General features: G+C 36.3%; 2 protein-coding genes and 1 long non-coding RNA gene across 4 annotated transcripts in view; 2 read left to right on the top strand and 1 right to left on the bottom strand.

Moving 5' to 3' along the window:
- LOC129731909 (relaxin receptor 2-like) overlaps positions 1–17,216 on the bottom strand; it is a 182,245-nt gene extending 165,029 nt beyond the window's left edge. For both annotated transcript variants that reach the window (XM_055692280.1, XM_055692281.1), the window contains exon 1: positions 16,432–17,216. The gene's annotated coding sequence lies outside the window, so the exon portion shown is untranslated. The remainder of the gene's footprint in view (positions 1–16,431) is intronic.
- LOC129731911 (uncharacterized) lies at positions 611–1,017 on the top strand. The gene is made up of 3 exons (XR_008729121.1): positions 611–744; positions 809–892; positions 948–1,017. It is a non-coding gene; the product is annotated as an uncharacterized LOC129731911 (long non-coding RNA).
- LOC129729224 (odorant receptor Or2-like) lies at positions 1,029–2,149 on the top strand. The gene is made up of 4 exons (XM_055687722.1): positions 1,029–1,155; positions 1,225–1,463; positions 1,527–1,736; positions 1,795–2,149. The coding sequence occupies exons 1-4, from the start codon at positions 1,029–1,031 to the stop codon at positions 1,894–1,896; spliced, it is 678 nt and encodes a 225-aa protein (XP_055543697.1). The 3' UTR covers positions 1,897–2,149.
- Positions 17,217–18,358: the final 1,142 nt, after the last annotated feature.

Below are 18,358 nucleotides of genomic sequence, written 5' to 3'. Positions count from 1 at the left end.
TAAGGTCTTTTAAATGGGGAGGGATAGGTGGCTTTAGTGTTTTCAATGCGATGTATGATTTACCAAGCTGTTAGGATAATAAATTCTATAAATTAGCGCTCCACTTTTGATCACATGGCAGTTTTTGTTAAATGAAGAGAACTTTGTCAGTAGTACCTAGTTAAATTCCATGTTATAAATATTTCATACTAAACTGGAGGCATCTATAAACAAAGCAAAAATCGAAAGTATATGTTTCACCTCATTAAAAAACTCTCGTAAAAAATTTTAATTTGCAGGTAGTGTGTAGAGTGCAGAAAAGATTCAAGGTGTTTTATTATAACTGTAATTAATTTTCTATAGTGCATCCTTAACAATACAACCACTAAACAACCACACGTGGAAATCAATATATTTTTCCGTGCTGGTATTATGACAACGTTTGCGAAAAACTTTCCATGTTCCGCTGCATGTAATAAGAATGAATCAACGCATATATAGTGAAAACATTTGAGGGAAACAGTCAGTTAGCAGACGCAAACAACAAGCACAATGGATATTCTGGATTGTCCGATAATCTCAATTTTCACCCGTGTTTGGTATTTTTGCAGTTTCATTTTGAAATGCGATGCCATGCGCTACGTTACCATCAGCCCTCTATTTCTACTAACTTCGCTCATGTTCATATATATTTACCACGTGGGCACCAATTTGGATAAGTTTATCACTAGTGCATTCATCGCTGTTTTGTGCGTTAATTCTATCGTAAGTCGTTTGAAGGTGTTGTATTGATCCGTATTACTTATTGCTCCCTAATTCTTATCTTCAGCTAAGAACGCTAACCGTGGTTCGCAAGCGCCACCAGTTCGAACAGTTTCTACAGAGAATTTCCTCCGTCTACGAGGAGATTAAGGTTCAAAAATTATTGTGACTGGTCAAAATAACACTACTACTTTTACTCTCCACAGAAAATTGATGACCACACAGTGCGGAAAATTCTTTCCAGTTTCACTACACAGGCAAGAATGCTGTCATTGGCGAACATAGTAATGGGAATACTTTTCTGCGTGTGCCTCATGATTTATCCGATATTTACTGAAACACGTAAATTGCCATACGATATCTACATCCCCACAATCGACATACTGAGCTCACCTCAGTATGAAATCGCTTACGGTTTGCAGGGACTGTGGATGATTTTTGGCCAGTCTATGTATATCCCATTTACAAACTTTTTTATCTCAGTCACTTTGTTCGCATTGACTCAAATCAAAATATTACAACATCAGCTGGCAACACTAAAAACTAAAACCATTGGAAAGAGAGCAGAAAAGTTGGATTTAACCGTCAACAAAATCATCGAAAATCACTTGCGGATAATGGACCATGTGCAGGACCTTAATTCGCTTATCTCCCACATCTGTTTAATCGAGTGCTTACTGTTTGGTGCGTTGCTGTGCGGTCTGCTCTACCTCCTAACGACGGTTTCAACGAACAAATATCCTAGTTCTGGTATGACGTAAAATATGATAGTGTTTTTTTTCCAGACCGAGAATCAAAGCCTATTTGTCTTGATAATAGTGTACTTTAACACCATAGTAGCACAGGTTTTTATTCTATACTGGCATGCCAATGAAGTACGCGAGGAAAGTCTTGCGATCGCTGATAGTGCCTATGCTGGACCATGGACAGAATATGATGAATCCGTTAGGCAAAAACTTTTACTGATCATCCTCAGAGCCCAGCGCCCGTTGGAGGTAAATTATATTCTGTGGATAGAAATATCGTTCGGTTAATGTGTTTTTTTTTTTATAGATTAAACTGGGCAACAGCTTTCCAATGACGCTGGAGATGTTTCAATCTTTGCTCAACGCATCTTACTCGTTCTACACAATACTAAGACGATTTAAAAACTAGGAAATCTAGTCACGCGCACAAAAGTTTTACCTTTTTCAATAGAGTGGTTAATATGTGCACTGCACCCTGGCGGAAACCGTAACCGGATTATGACATCTTAATGTCATCATATGCTGTACTGCAACCATATGTTTTTGTGAGAAGCGAATTTCTGCAGAACAAAAATTCCTATGCAGCTACGACACCTCTTTGCACCTAAAAATTAAGTTATACTTTTCACACAATCACTTTTATAGAGAAAAAACTGATTTTAAGGAGTGAGAGATTTTGAGGAGTGTTCCCTAAAAAACTCTATTTTGTCGTGTTCAACGTACAGATAGGACATCGCAGTATTCAGCAATTGTTTTTATTTTAAAATTTTCCACAACTTTTCTGAAAGAAGCAATCCGGTATATTGAAAATTAGAAAAAATATTTTTTTATCTAACTGTTAGGTGGATTGATCGGAAAACCAAAACCGCCAAAAGTAAGGCCTTGTTCTATGAAACAATTTTTCTGAAGACATTGAGTACATGAAATCAATTTTTCATAGTCAAATCTAAAACGATCACGATTTTTCGAATTTAGACCACTGTGCACTGTGGCATTTTCAAAGAAATCTTTCCACCAAATGTAAATGTCTTGAAATATAATACTTGGAATGTATAGAAACTATTTTGGGAGTTGTTTCATAAAATTGTGGCTGAAAAACGTGCTTTACATTGAGTATTTCGTCGTTTTATCAGTTTTTTGTACTTTACGACCTTCAAAAGGGCATTACTCAAAAATGTACCGTACGATGATTTTGAAATTTTGACCAGAGATTCTGGACGTCATAATGAATCGAATCGAATGGTGTACTCAGATTGGTGCTTTTTTTTTTTCATAATGACGTTCTGTGGGAGAGCCGTGACCAAGTTGTTAAAGAATTTAGTGTAAACGAAGTGTAAGTGTTAAGCAAACCTGAGAATAAACCCATGCTTAAATCCTTTTTGACATCAAATGGCCTAATTCTACTAAGATTCGAAACCACGACCATCCGCTTGACTAGGCGAAACACAACTCAGAAAAGCCAATAAAAAAAAATTTTAGGGTAAAATTTTATATAACTGGGAATGCGTTGATCGAGCGCATTTATGACAAATTTTGTTTTTAAACTGTTCAGTTTTATACATTCATTATCCATATATGATAAACATCCGACCATGTATATTTTGTTTATTGACTGAAAAATATTAACTGTGCAATTTCAGCTCAATCGGATATGATCTAGGTAAGTATAAGATGAACACTAAAATAATTTACATGTGGTTTAGAGCGAGTTGTGAGTAATCAACTATTTTCGAGATAACACCAGATCGTGACGTTTTATGCTTATTATGTTTTAAATCGATTTTTCCAATATCATGTACTCCCCCCTTGGTAGATTTTTGCGGACCACAACATACATCAATATCGATATAATAACAGATTTCGATGTTCAATCGTTCTCGCGGTCGAAGGTTCTCGCGTTTGCTCTGGTGGAAAGACGAGCACGAACTATGTTTCATCTTTATTTTGTTAAATTTTTATTTCGCTCTTTTTTGTTTTTGTTGAACTTTTTTTTTCGAATATTTTCTTTTTTCATTTAATTTTTTTTTCTATACTTAGTCTTAGAGACAAAAAGCAAAGTCTTGGTGCTACATTCCGATTCGGAACTCGACCTTCTGTTTCTTATACACAGACTTCGCAGCCAATTGTTTAATGTACAGGACAATTGCGGGGCTAGCGCTACGATCCTACTAACACTAACAGTACCTTCCGAGCCGAGACTCAAACCCTCGACAACTGGCTTGTTAGACTAGCATCGTACCTCGAGACCAACTGGGAGGTTAGATTTAGACATTATTTTTTATTTATTCATTTACTAGCTGAACGTTCCCGGCGATGCTCGGGACCAAAAGTTTCAAAATTAGCAATCATTTTTTATAATTCATTGCATTATTAGCACAACTCACTTCAAAAATATTTCACATCTTATACGTCCAATATCATATTAAGTACTTTAACATTCTGAGAACGCACAGAACGGAAATACCCATATTGGATTGCATTTTGTGATTTGGGGAAGTTTTACAGAAACTGGAAGTCGCCATTTCAGATTTCAAAATGACGTATGGAGTTCGGAAGTATTGAAATGGTTGGCCAAATACCACTTTAGATTATTTTACTGAAACCAGAAGTCATTATTTTGAAAAATGTTATGTGGGGTCATCCCAGTTCCGAATATACCACACTCGAGTGATAACCGGATATTCGTCAATCGTTCACAGTAAAACCTCTTTTTATGTAACTTTTAGAAGAAATAAATCAAAGTAAGAAGAATTTAGCGTGACCATTCATGCTTAGTTCTCCTCTAAAATCACATCTAAAGAGATAACATGTGAATTTTTATAACGGAAATGTTTGTTGGTGTCCAAGGAACACGTCTGAGAAGCAGTTAACGTTTTAATCCACATAACTACGTAGAAATTAAAAAAACAGGAGGGTTGTGCGCAAAGCCACGACCGCGAGGTTGAAGTAGAAACTTTTACAAGAAAGATAACCTGGCTGCTTGCGTGTCAGTCATTTTTTCTAGTAAATAAACGTTGACTAATCAGATCAATCGAATTTTACGCTTCAACAAGGATTGACCATTTTCAATAATATAGTAAGTTGCTTGTCATGGTTGGGGCTTGACAATTTTTAAATTTTGAGATGAAATTTTTTCGGATGTCGTGCTCATGACTGAAGGAAAAGATAATAAAGTACGTTCTGAGACACGGAAATAAAGTAAAATTTATAACTTTTACGAATTTTAAAATTTAAATTAACTCAATAGAAAACATTAACGCTTTAATCATCAGGTTTCTATTTCATCCTGAAAAGGACAATTTGTTGTTCAATTTAGTATCGGATAAGATGCCGATTACATCTTTGCGTTATCACTGACAGTGCGAACAAAGTATTCGTTGTGATAAAGTAAACAGTGAAATGCTGATATAACACTCATAACTAGACGGCTCACGTGTTGTCAAAATGAGTCAACTTTTCACTGAATGCATTTACTAGTGCCCACTATCGCACAGAGACTGAATTTCACTAAAATGCCTCACCGCATCAGCCGCTATTGATGCTGAGATCCGCTGCAACTAGTTCGCTATCCATAGCCATGCCACAGTTGTGGCCGCTATATATATCCACTGTCCCTGCATCAGCTGGCCCAGCTGCTATCGTTGCTGGAATCCGCTGCAACTAGTGCGCTATTCATTGCTACGCCACAGTTGGCCTCTTTCCGCCAAAATTTTCGGATTCGGGTCAGGTTCGGGTTTGAAAATGTCGGGTTTAGATCTGAAAACCCGAAACCCGACTATATCAAATAAGCCTTTTTATAAGATAATGATGTCTAATTTCATGCAACTGTAAAAATCACTAACATTTCAATACCATTCGAGGCCCAAAGCTTCAGGGCAGCCTCAAATGGGTATGAAAAATCGACCCCCAGAAAAAATTCAAGTCGGGTTCGGGTTTCACAGTTTCGGGTTCGGATTTCACAAAAATAAAATTTTCGGGTTCGGTACGGGTTTGTTCGAAAAAAAATTCTCGGGTTCGGGTCGGGTACGGGTTTGAAAAAAGCCAAACCCGACCATCTCTAGTATACACTGCACTGCTAGTGCTGCTGCTAAGGAAGGACGACTGCTGTTGTCGCTGTCTAGAACTATTATGGGCGGCTTCGGCTGAAACAGGCTCTTATATAGGCCAAATAGCATGTTTTCAATTGCAAGGTATATGATTCTGTCGACCGTGCTTGGGAAGCAATCATATAACGACCAATCCGAGGTCGAATTTTTCGTTTTGACAAGGCTTGACTATTTTCAATAGTACAATAGTGTGAATAATAAAATTACAATTATCCTCTTTTGGGAAGAATCTTAGAAGATTTTCCAATCTATTGCTGCAAGAACGAAGGAAATCCATTGAATACTAACCGATTTATTGGCATTTGAATTGGACATATTTTTCACTTTTTTCGGTTTCAGATTTTCATTTCACATACCTATGTAGCCGAACTTCCTGAGAGAAGTATTCTACTTCAAAAAAAAAAAAGATTAAACCAATGAAATGCGGTCTTTCCTTCAGCCAAATGTCCCAAGATCTAGTTTTGGTAAAAGTAAAAGAGTATTTCAAATCCCGTAATGTGTCACTATTCACAAAACTACGAAAACATCAGAAATGTAATTTTTTTCTGCTCGACTCCCAGCAAATTAAAACATAGATTCTTCTGCAAGAAAATATTTGCAGATGTTGCAGGAACAAACGAACATTTTTTTGAAAAAAAAAATTAATTCACAGGCGAATTGAGCTCATGCTCAAAAAGTCAAAATTTTTCATGTATTAAATATACAGACCTCGTTCAATTTTGGCACGTTTCGTTTTTGGCACGGTTCAATTTTGGCAACATAAAAACTTTGGACGTGTTGCCACCAGCAACCTTTCAAGCGTGGAATTTAATTCTCGCTTCAGTCCGGTAGACATTGGACAACACTGTTCGGATTGGTTATATAATTGGCTATTGAATTTTCTCTTCAGTCCGGTAGGCATCATAGAAAATTTAAATTTGGACGGGTTGCCAAAATCAAACATGGCCTGTATAATATATATAAATTTCAAAAAGAGTATTTGATTGTGTTTTTCTGTATGCAAAAAATCATCTGCAAACATACGTCGTTTTATAAGTAATGTCTCAACTTTTGCAATGAGATATCTATTATTTTTCCTGAAATGTTGTTCCTGAACATTAACAAACATTTCAATGAAGAACAATTACATATCATAGCTTTGAGTTTGGATTTAGAGACAAATTGCATGCTTTACTTAGTTTTGTGGATAATATCTTTATTTTCAGTTATCAGATAACTATTTTTCTATCTGAACTGTCATTTCTGAATATCAACGAACATTTAATTGAAAAAAATCACGTGTCATCGTATTGAATTCTGGTTAAGAGACAAATTGAGCCTAAAAAATTATGGTTTTGCATTTTTCATGTAGTTTTGTGGAAAATATTTAAATTTCAAATGATCAGATACCTATTACCTATTATTTTCCCTCAAATATCTTTCCTAAACACAACGAACATTTTATTATAGTAAAAGCACAGATCACTGCTCCGAGTATTGATTTAGAGGCAAATTCAGCATAAAAGTCATGATTTTGCATGTTTCACGTAGTTTTGTAAATAATATCTCGAGTTTTAGTAATCAGATACCTGTTATTTTTTCTCAAATGTCTTTCTCAAACATCAACGAACATTTTAATGAAAAAAGAATCTCATGTCATCGCTTTGAATTTTGATTTGAAGACGAATTAACCCTCTAGTACCCAAATTAATTTTTAGACGGATTTCGAAAAAATCACTATAAAGCCTTATAAACATTTTTTAAGTCCTTATTGAAGCTTTTTAGAGGTTTGATTGAAGACCGTCTAGAGGCGGCACTGGGCACTAGAGGGTCAAGTATAAAAAGTCATAATTTTTCATGTTTTACTCAATTTTGTGAATAATATCTCAAGTTTTAATGATCAGATTATTTTTCCTCAAATGTCTTTCCTGAACATTAACAAACATTTTAGTGAAAAAAGAATCATATGTCATCGCTTTGAATTTTGATTTAGAGGCAAATTTAGCACAGAAAGTCATAGTTTTGCATGTTTTACGTAGTTTTGTGAATAATATCTCAAGTTTTAGTAATTAGATACCTATTATTATTTCTCAAATGTCTTTTCTGAACATCAGCGAACATTTTTATGTTTAAAAACCTACATGTCACCGCTTATTATTTTTGATTTAGAACGATTCAACATGACGATGATTACTGTACACCTCAGGGAATAATATCAATAAAATCAAGCGTTACGGAATTCCATTTTTATATAGTAGAAAAAGCGATGTAAAAAAATGAATAACAGTCATTCTGTTGCGAACGAGAAATTTTATTATTTATTCAATAGGTTCTTGTCGTTTTTACTTCTATTTGTTTAATGTTTCTAATTTCATATTTAACACGCGCTTCACGTTTTGTTATTTTCTTCGTCTAATTTCGCCATTTTTTCCATTCATTTTATTTTCGAATTTTGAAAGCTTTTATTTCAGATTTAATTTTCTCATGGTTTGATTACATCTTTTTTTTTCTGTGTTTTGTATATTTCAATTTTGTTGTTTTTTTATTGTTCTTTGTTCTATTCATTCATTTACTTACTTCGTAAAGTGAGAGGAAAAAAATAAGAGCAAACAATTCTCCACATTAAACTGTATTATTTCATATGGTTATTCATTTGGGTTCGCCACAGAAGGCAGAAGCACGAAAGGCAGAAGCACGAAAGGCAGAATCATGAAAGGCAGAACTCTATGACCGTACACACAAGGCAGAATATTTCAAAAGGCAGAATTCAAAGGGCACGAAAGGCAGAATCACTTGACTCACGGTAGCCATGATGCGTGATGACAAATTGGTGCAAATCCTGGTCACGGTATCAAAGCTGCTACTCTACCTTTATTATTTAATATTATTTGGTAACCAGACATAATAACTGGTCACAAGCAATGAAAGAAAATAGGCCATTTTTTTGATTCTGCCATTCATGCTATTTTTTATTCTGCCATTCGCTATTCTGCCTTATGAAATATTCTGCCTTTCGTAATTCTGCTTTTCGTGATTCTGCCTTTTGATTTTCTGCCTTTCGTAGGAGACCCATTCATTTTGTCCCTTTTAACACTCTACTTTCACTTACTATTTGCATGTCTTTATTGTATATTTCTTCTCTCTCTTTTCCCCCTGTTATTTTTATTTGCCGATTAATTCCTTTTCAAGATTAGTTTGCTTTTATCATTTCGTAGTTTGCAAACTCGCACAAAACAAGCGCTGTATAGGACGCGGATACTCCCGGTGGCCCTTTACAGACATGAAGCATGGACGCTGAAGGAAGCTGATCAACGAGTGCTCGGAGTTTTTGAGCGTAAAGTTCTGCGATCGATACTTGGCGGTAAACTGGAAGATGGGGTGTGACGCAGACGCATGAATCACGAGTTGTACCAGGAATACAAACATGCTGATATAGTGAAGGTAATACAGCGGGGCAGGCCTCAGTGGGCTGGACATGTAGCCAGGATGCCTGACGAGAGAGCCGCCAAAACTATCTTCAGTAGAGAACCAGGAAGAGGCCGTCGACTCCGTGGTAGGCCTCGCACGCGGTGAATGTGCGCGGTGGAAGAAGATGCACGATCTGCTGGTGTACGGGGAGACTGGAGAACGGCTGCCCAAGACAGAAGAAGCTGGACATCTCTAATTCGTTCGGCCCTAGACCGGTGAACGGTCCGTTAGCCAAAAAAGTAAGAAAGTAAAGTAAAGTAAGTATCATTCGCAGTTAGAGTTTTTAGTTTCACTTTGCTATGTTTCGCTACTTCATTTTGACGTAGAACTACGTTTTCCAGGAAGTTCCGCTCAGTATGGATGTGAAATGAAAATATAAGAATAGAAATTGGAACAGAATTTGTCCCTATGCAGAAGTTATAAGTCGGTTAGTTTGAAACGGATTTTGCAGTTCTGGCAGCAATAGGTTAAAAAATTATTCACGTATCCACCCAAATACAGAAAATTGTAATTTGATTATGCGAGTTATTGTACTAATGAAAATTGTCATGCGTTGTTTAAACGAACAATTCGACCTCTGGTTGGTCGCCTAATGGTTGCTTTCCCCAACAAGGTCGACAGAATATTATACCTAGTTAACCGGAAACGCTTTTTTTGGGCTATATAAGAGCCTGTTTCTGCTTAAATAAATCATAATTTAGCATAATTTAGCAGCAGCGGGTAGCAGTAGCTGCAGCATCAGCGGTACCTCCTCTTTGTCTTGTTCAGGCATGAAGCAAGGCCCTGGCAATCGAAATCTGTCAGCCGTCGAACAGCTGAAAACAGCTTTTCACTGTCAGAATGCCTTATTCCCACTGTCAGGGTAGCACAGAGATGCGATTGGCATCATATCCGGTTTTAAATTGAACAACCAGTTGTCCTTTTTTGGATAAATCATATTAAAGATTGAAGATTGAACATTTTCTCAAGAAGCTTAGCGCTGGAATTGAATGTGTATGTTATCTAATCCTGTATGCTTTTTGACTGCTGGAACAGGGAACAGCGAACTTGGTAAAAGACGCACAGCACTGTGGACGCTCCCAATCTAAAATATATCCAGTGTTTGATGATCGTCATTGTATTGGTACGCAACGAATGAAGAACAGCTCCACACAGCGAATATTTCTTTTTTGAATATTTTCTACGATTGCACGGAGGTTGGATCGGCCCTAGAACATTGTTTTTTTGTCTTTCATTGCTTTGTGTCATCTTCTTGTACTCTCTCGTTTACTTTATTACACGTACTGCAGAGTTTGGTAGTCATTCCGCAGTACAAGCACAAACGACGTATACTATGCAGGTTACCATATCGTCAGTTGATTTCAAGACTAGAACACTCACCTCAACGACACCATTTCATACAATCTCCAGGGCTGAATACCTTGTAATACCTTGAAACTTGATAGTCATTGAACTGCAAAACTATGAAATAAAAACTATCCGGAAAATATTCTATTGCTAATTCGAACAAATGCAAAATCAACGAAAAACGGAACTGACAATTCCGTAATCATGCAATTATAACTTTACAATAAATGTAGTTTGTGCCAGAATCAAATTTGCCGGGTCAGCTTGTTTCTGCCTAATTTCTATATCAGTAAATAAAATCCACAAAAAATCATAGCAATGTGAGACAAACTGACCTTCCGGTTCGTTTTGATAGTGGATGAAGCTTGAAACAGCAAAGTACTCCAAAAGTTTAAATCAAAACCAATTATTATTTTCCGAAGAACCGAAAGGAGGCAAGTATGAATGACATACAAATTTTACAAATAAATTGACAGTGCAACCGGTATAATTCGATACATTATCATACGATTTTTTCTGCCATGACGCGAAACCGATAGCTTACCACGCGTCAAATTTTAGAAACATCTAAAACTTTTCCCAAATCAATAAATCATTGTTCGAAATTTCTACTGAAATATTAGCTTTCAATGAGGAAATCCCAAAGTGATATCGATCATCAATCACCAAACGAATAACAGCTTCCATAAATTGTGTTCAACAGAACTTTGAATTATGTTGATCCTGTTATGTAAATCTCCGCTCAGACAGATGCGTACAAGCCAAATCCAAATCAATGAAAATTCAAAAACTCTTTTCATGCTATATATGGGAGCAAGGCAAACACAGCTTCCACGGAAGATCAATAATTGAATTTTTTATTTAAGTTAAACTCACACGCACAAAGGCATAGAAGCAGATGCCAATGCACATAGCAGCAGCATCTCCATCTTTAAGGGGAAACTCTCAGGCTGGACAGCACGGGATGTAAACCATCGGTTATAGTTTGGCGCGATTTGCACATCCAAAAACACCATTCGTGCTATAGTTTACACAAAAGGTAACTGTACAAATGTGGACCCGTCTTCAGATGAGTCCCGTCGCTACAACGTGAAGCTACCCCTAAGGTAAAAATATTCGGATGAAAGTGATTTCCGCGATGATGCCTTCATCAGTTCGTTTTCTTGGTTTTGTTTGCTCTAACGATTGTAAACACAAGCAATATGAACGGAATTCTTTTAAATCATCGCGGCAAGGTCGCGAAAGTGGCAATTTGAAAGAGTTTGCCTATCTTGTGATGTTTACAAAATGCTGCTTGGCTTTCGATTTCCGCTATTACTAGGGGAAGGCAGTAATCTTGTACCTTCAATTAGCGCTAATCCATTTGAATTATTTGTGTCAAACCAAATCATCAGCATTGCCACAATTACAGTGCACGTAACATTTATCAACCTAATAGCGAACCAACTGTCACCAAAAAGGTCACAATCATCAAAAATTATCATTACGATAATGTGACAGGTCGAAAGTAGCACTCTAAATGGACAGGTCCATGCGGATAGGAGAAAAAAGCAATTAAATGCGTTATCACCTATAATTTTGGTTTTTCCACCAATCGCTCGCCCCCGCCTCTGCTATGATACCTGTCTAACGGACGGTTCATCGATCGCTGCCTAGTGGTCTAGTGGAAGCGGGACGACAGACGGGATGATTGAAGAATCATGAAACAGGTTGTTAATGTTTATCTTATCATTTTGACCACCCCCAGGGTGGAAGAGCTTCGCAACACAATTTGCACAATTTTGTTAAAGTGCATAATGGCCCGTGTAAGGTATTCTGGTGCGGAAACAAAAAGATAATAACCTGTTTTTGGTGTTTTAGAATTTGCCAGCACATTCCGTCGTATTGCGCGTGTGTTGGTGTGATGATAAACACGATTAAATTGTGTATGAAGCTATTTTCAGTCATGAGCAAAGTTAGTATATGACCAGAACGTATGTAATTTAGTGGGGAAACTGCAACATTGAAATGTGACTGTCATAAGTCATAGGCTAAGCCAGCTTTGCTTAACAACAGGATAAGAGAAAAGTCACCGGAGAATAAACAAAACCTTCTACTAACACTGTGATGCAAATAAATCTATTCATTTATTTACTGATTTCTTCAACAAATCAACATGAAGCAATCAGTAAGAGACAAATGTTGGTATTGTGCACTCGTGTGACTCTCAAACAGAACAGTGTGGTAAGAATCCAAAGCAGGAAGCTATACTTCTGAAAGCTGTTAATGAAAATGTGCATTCACATAAAATCGAGCTTGACGTGAAATATTATCAGGCCGGATTGAAATTGGATTCATAGTGCTAAATTACATTTGCTGTGAAAAGCTGGATCATTATGTTTAACTTTTGACTTATTGGCATTTTAAAAAGTTAAGATAGTTTCAGACATTTTTGTCATTTTTGACATTGTTTACATTTTTGACATTTTGGCATTTCTAACATTGTGGACATTTTTAATATTTTTGCCATTTCTGACATTTTTTTACATTTTTGACATTTTGGACATTTTTGACATTTTTAAGCATTTTGAAATTTTTTAGAATTTTGACATTTTTGGACATTTTTGACATTTTTGTCATTTTCGACATTTTTGACATTTTTGACATTTTTGACATTTTTGACATTTTTGACATTTTTGTCATTTTTGACATTTTTGACATTTTTGACATTCTTGACATTTTTCACATTTTTGACATTGTTGACATTTTGGACATTTTTGACATTTTTGACATTTTTGACATTTTTAACATTTTAAACATTCTTAACATTTTTGACATTTTAGACATTTTAGACATTTTTGACATTTTTGACATTTTTGACATTTTTGTCATTTTTGACATTTTTAACATTTTTGACATTTTTGACATTTTTGACATTTTTGACATTTTTGACATTTTTGACATTTTTGACATTTTTGACATTTTTGACATTGTTGACATTTTGGACATTTTTGACATTTTTGACATTTTTAACATTTTTAACATTTTTAACATTTTTAACATTCTTAACATTTTAGACATTTTAGACATTTTTGACATTTTTGACATTTTTGACATTTTTGACATTTTTGACACTTTTGACATTTTTGACATTTTTGACATTTTTGACATTTTTGACATTTTTGACATTTTTGACATTTTTGACATTTTTGACATTTTTGACATTTTTCACACTTTTTACTTTTTTGACATTTTCGACATTTTTTACGTTTTTGACATTTTTGACGTTTGACATTTTTGATATATTTGAGATTTTTGACATTTTTAGAATTCAATGAAACTTTATGGGTTGTAAGCCTCACTGCTAACGAACAAGTATGCAAACTTATTTTTCAAAAGTACTGATTTTTTTCAAATCAATATCTGCTTCTTCTTATCTTATCTTATCTTATTCTTATTTATTATTTATTATTTATTTATTTATTTATTTATATTTATATAAAATAGAAGTTTTGTATGTATGTATGTATGTATGTTCCAGCATAACTCTCGAAGGCCTGAACCGATTTCAACCAAACTTGGCATACGTGTTCTTTGTACAAAGGAAGTGGTCACAGAAATATTGGATAGGAGGAGGGGTCACCCTTAAAAAAGGAGGGGGTCAAAAGTAATAAATTTCCATACTTAATGGAAACCTTTCATTGAAATTTGATGATTTTCGGGTTCTTGGTCATATTTGGAGGCCGGAAGTTGATGTCCACAGACCGAAACATGATGTTCGATGCCATTTTCCATCCAAGATGGCGACTCCCAGTTTCTGGGAAGCCATTTAAAACTGTGGAAAACGCTCACAAACCCCTCAATGTTGGTATTTTCGGAGCAAAAATGACTCTTAAGAACCGGTTATCGGTGCCTGACGATACTTTGAAACTTAGGGTTGCCGACTTCCGGTTTCTGGAAATCTGCGAAAATTAATAATAAAGGAAGTGGTCATAGAAATATTAGGAAGAGAAAGGAGCAACCCCCAAAGGAGGGGGGGGGGGGTCTTAATTGGTTAGAAAAACAAGTTTTTCATGCATTATGGGAACTTTCTGAATGAATACGATAGTTCTTAGGCCTTTGGTCATGTCTGGAGACCGGAATTTGATTTCCAGAGACAGGAACATGATGTCGAAATGAGAAAGGGGCAGCTATCAAAGAGGTTGGGGTCCTAATTTATAAGAATATCAGGTCTTTTAGTGCTCTATGGAAACTTTTTGGGAAGGTACGATAACTTTGATGCCCTCGGTCGGTCATGGCCAGAAGTTGATGTCTAGGGACCGAAATATGATGTCCGATGTTTTTGACGACTTTTGGTTGCTGGAATGCTGTATACAACTGTAGAAAATGTTTACAAACCTCCAAACATTGGTATTTACATAACCAGGATGACCTTTAGAAAGCAGAAATAAAAGTCCAACGACATTTTTATGAAAAACGAATATATGCTCTGCAATATGTATATTTTCGATATCAAGATGACGTCCAGAATCCAAATATTCAACTCCGGCGCAAATTTTTAAATCGTGCATGGCTACTTACATTTTCTGTAAAGGTTACTAAAATACAGAAGAAGGCTTGGACGTAATATTGAAACGTTGTTTAGAAATCAATTCCGCGATTTTCGCTTTCTGTCAAGCTGTGTAAAACTAATTAAAATGGTTAACTAATGTTAATATTTCTAGAAAGAGAACTATGTTCAGAAAATGACAACGGGCGTCTAACGCTATTTTTTTCAAATTCAAAAAGAAAAATATTCAAATACTTTCTGTTATTAGGTTCATAGGTCAGAGCTGACTCCCCAAAACCGAAAATTGGTGTCCGAACGTTTGGTATAGTGAGGGTTGTTTTTCTGCATTGGAAGTTATTCAAAACTTGAAGAAAATGCGAAGATAGTCCCCGATTCTCCAAATCGTTAATTAATTCATGAATACTTATGTTCAACTATAAGGATGATATTAATATTGTTTACACAAAAAAAAGTAAAACGAGAAGTCATAGCAAGCAATAATTTCAACTATCAGAGGTGAGCTTAGGCTTTTGATTATGTAATTTCAGTGTAATTTGAGTTTATCGTAAGTTGATCGATACCGTTGAAGATGCTGATGAGGCAATCCATTTTCCAACGGAATTTTTGAACTCACCCGACCCAACTGGAATGCCTCCACATCGATTGTGAATCAACGAAAAAGGTTGTATATAAGAAAGTTTATAACTAAAATAGAAATATTATTTGAAATGATGGGGTAATATAATACACTAAAGTCGCTTTTTACGCGGGGGATACGTGCCGCGTAAAAAAAACGCGTAAAAAAAAACCGCGTAAATTTCGGAATCCGCGTAAAAAATACGCGAAAATTCCGGAATCCGCGTAAAAAAACCATCGTTAATTTTGCATTCCGAGTGAAGGGGAACCGAAATCCGGGCAAAAAAATACCGCGTAAATTCCGGAATCCGCGTAAAAAAACCGCGTAAAAAGCGACTTTAGTGTATATGGAAATATAGAAAAAGCAGAAATTTTTACACGAGCAAGGCCGGGTACATTCAGCTTGTATCTATATAATTACAAAAGATAGAGAAAAGTTTTTAATTGATGACTTCTGAAGAAGCTGTCCAAACTGATCAAAGTAGGCACTTTTGAAGCAAAAAAAAGTTTTTCTAACAAAAACTATTTCAGATTTCAACCAAATAGGTTTTTAGAAGGGAAAACTAGTTGCCAAAAACTCTTCAGAACAAATCAAAGTGGACACTCTGAAAGAAGAAAAGTTTTTAGGAGCTTACAGTAAACATCATATGGACTGGAAATACATATGAAGTATTTTTTTTTTTTTTTTCAATGATTCCTAGATGCTGGCTTATATTTTTATACAGTGAAACAATACAATTTATAATTAGTAGTGTGGAAAAAAGGAATCAGCATCGCCATAATTCTATTTTTATAATATAAGATTTTGAAACATCTCGATTATATCAATGTCTTTTCCGAAGCTAAGTGTCCCAAAAACCTCTCCCCAAAAGCAACTAACCTTCTTCACTCCTATCTGTCGCGGTCTGGTAGCTGCCAATAAATCCAGTAATTAAAAGCTTCACTTATCACTGCAAAACTAAACACAAATCGCGTGGGAGTGCAAACTTTGCAATAGCGAAAAACTTTGCGTCAACAGTCCCCACAGCAGTGGGGAAAAACGGTGTAGCATTACTTTTCGTCGAGGTTAATTTCTTTTCTTTAACTAGTCATCCCCAGCACGACTTACTAGTCAAGGCGATATCACTTCCAGCTGTTAATATGCTGATCTTTCAGACGATGGTTTTTCCTCGCTGTTGATTTCACCGGTTTAACGGTTTTTAGCTAGAAGTACTAAAGTTGCATTACGACACAGGTATAATTCCATTCTTCCATCGGCGTAATATCCGACTGTTAGGAGATACACTTTGTAAACACCCTTTCCCTGGGATCAAACTAGATCAAATTTTCTTTGTATAAACACATCTTGAGCACCTAGTTTTCTTCTTGTGCGCTTCCAGTAGGATGGTAATAAAATTTCCACATTTCACAATATAAATATTTGGGAATAAGATTTGCGGCTCGGGTTCTCACACGTTTCGGAGAAATGTTATCACTAGGTTAGAAGAAGTTAAAACTTTTATGCTAGGAAGATAGACTAAGTACAGCTATAGCAAGAAACAAGAGAAGATAGACGGAGATGGGGAAATCCACCGAACACACTAATTCACTAATTGCTATTTTACTTGCTACTGTCACTATTAGTCCTATCACCGGAAGTAGGAAACGGGTAGCGAACCATCAGATTCCACGGTCACGGCTAGACTGAAGCCGAACACAGTAGGGAATTCAAACTTGTACTGATGGCAAACGGCCAACCGCTTCCACCCTCTAGCTACCGCGGCGCCGGCCGAAGAGATTCCCGCACTGCATGCTGGGATGAGGTGCGTTTTATCTTCTGGCCACGCGTTGTGGAGAGTTTGGAAAACCCGCGCGCTAACACAATACTCAACCGAAGCTCTCTCGCCTTTTCTCCCGCTCTTTTGTAGAGTTTCTGATGCGTGGCTGTTGCGAGTGCGAGAATGCCGGTTTGTTTTGGGACATATCTACGGAAACACGTGGCCAGTTTGCACGGAGTGCATTTCTTTGTTTACGAACCAAGTCGATATTTCTCGGATTGAGATTCGACCGGCTGTGAAAATACGACAGTGGAGACTGATAGATCATGGGAAATGATGTAAATAACATTATTTTAAATTTGAGTTGCATGTTTAAAGTATTTTACGGCACCTGGGGGCCGTTTCTGAACTACGTGGTCAATTTTTATCAAACCCTCTCCACCTGCGTAACACACGGTGGTTTATCAGTTAACCCATCTTCGCTCCTCTCTTTCCATGATCCAGTGGTTTTTTTCGCTTTACCGAAAAACAATTTTTTTTTCTCCTTTATAGGTAGAGAAAACCACATTGTGTATAAAATAGTCATATCTTCGCCGATATTTTTTACTTCGATCAAAAGTAATATGATCTGCTGTGATTCCTGTTTTAATGTCTGATCCAACCAATCGTAACAGTTTATTGTTTTTTGCCAATGATTTAAAAATATTTCTGATCATCCGCTGACTCGAAAAGTGCAGAACCTCTTGAATCTGCTTTACAACTGCCAGGGTATCGGGTCCGGGAGGTAAATGATGTCCTATAGAGCGTTAATTTCTTGCATGATGGTTCTTCATAAAGCAGTGCTTCTTCCTGCAAAAAATTAGTTCTCTATGACTCCATTCACCCCCCGGACGATAATTGGACAAACCCGACGATAATAGAGCCGATACCCTATATAAAATGTATATCGATTGAGATAAATGCTTCGTTTATAAATACCACCGCACTTAAAATGTAGTCCTTTTTGACTATGATATAGCTGGAACCAACTCGTGAGTTCGCTGATTATTT

This window comes from Wyeomyia smithii, chromosome 3 (assembly GCF_029784165.1).
Source record: "Wyeomyia smithii strain HCP4-BCI-WySm-NY-G18 chromosome 3, ASM2978416v1, whole genome shotgun sequence".
NCBI lineage: Eukaryota > Metazoa > Arthropoda > Insecta > Diptera > Culicidae > Wyeomyia > Wyeomyia smithii.
Note: the sequence above shows the minus strand (reverse complement) of the source record. Positions and strands in the feature narration are given on the sequence as shown.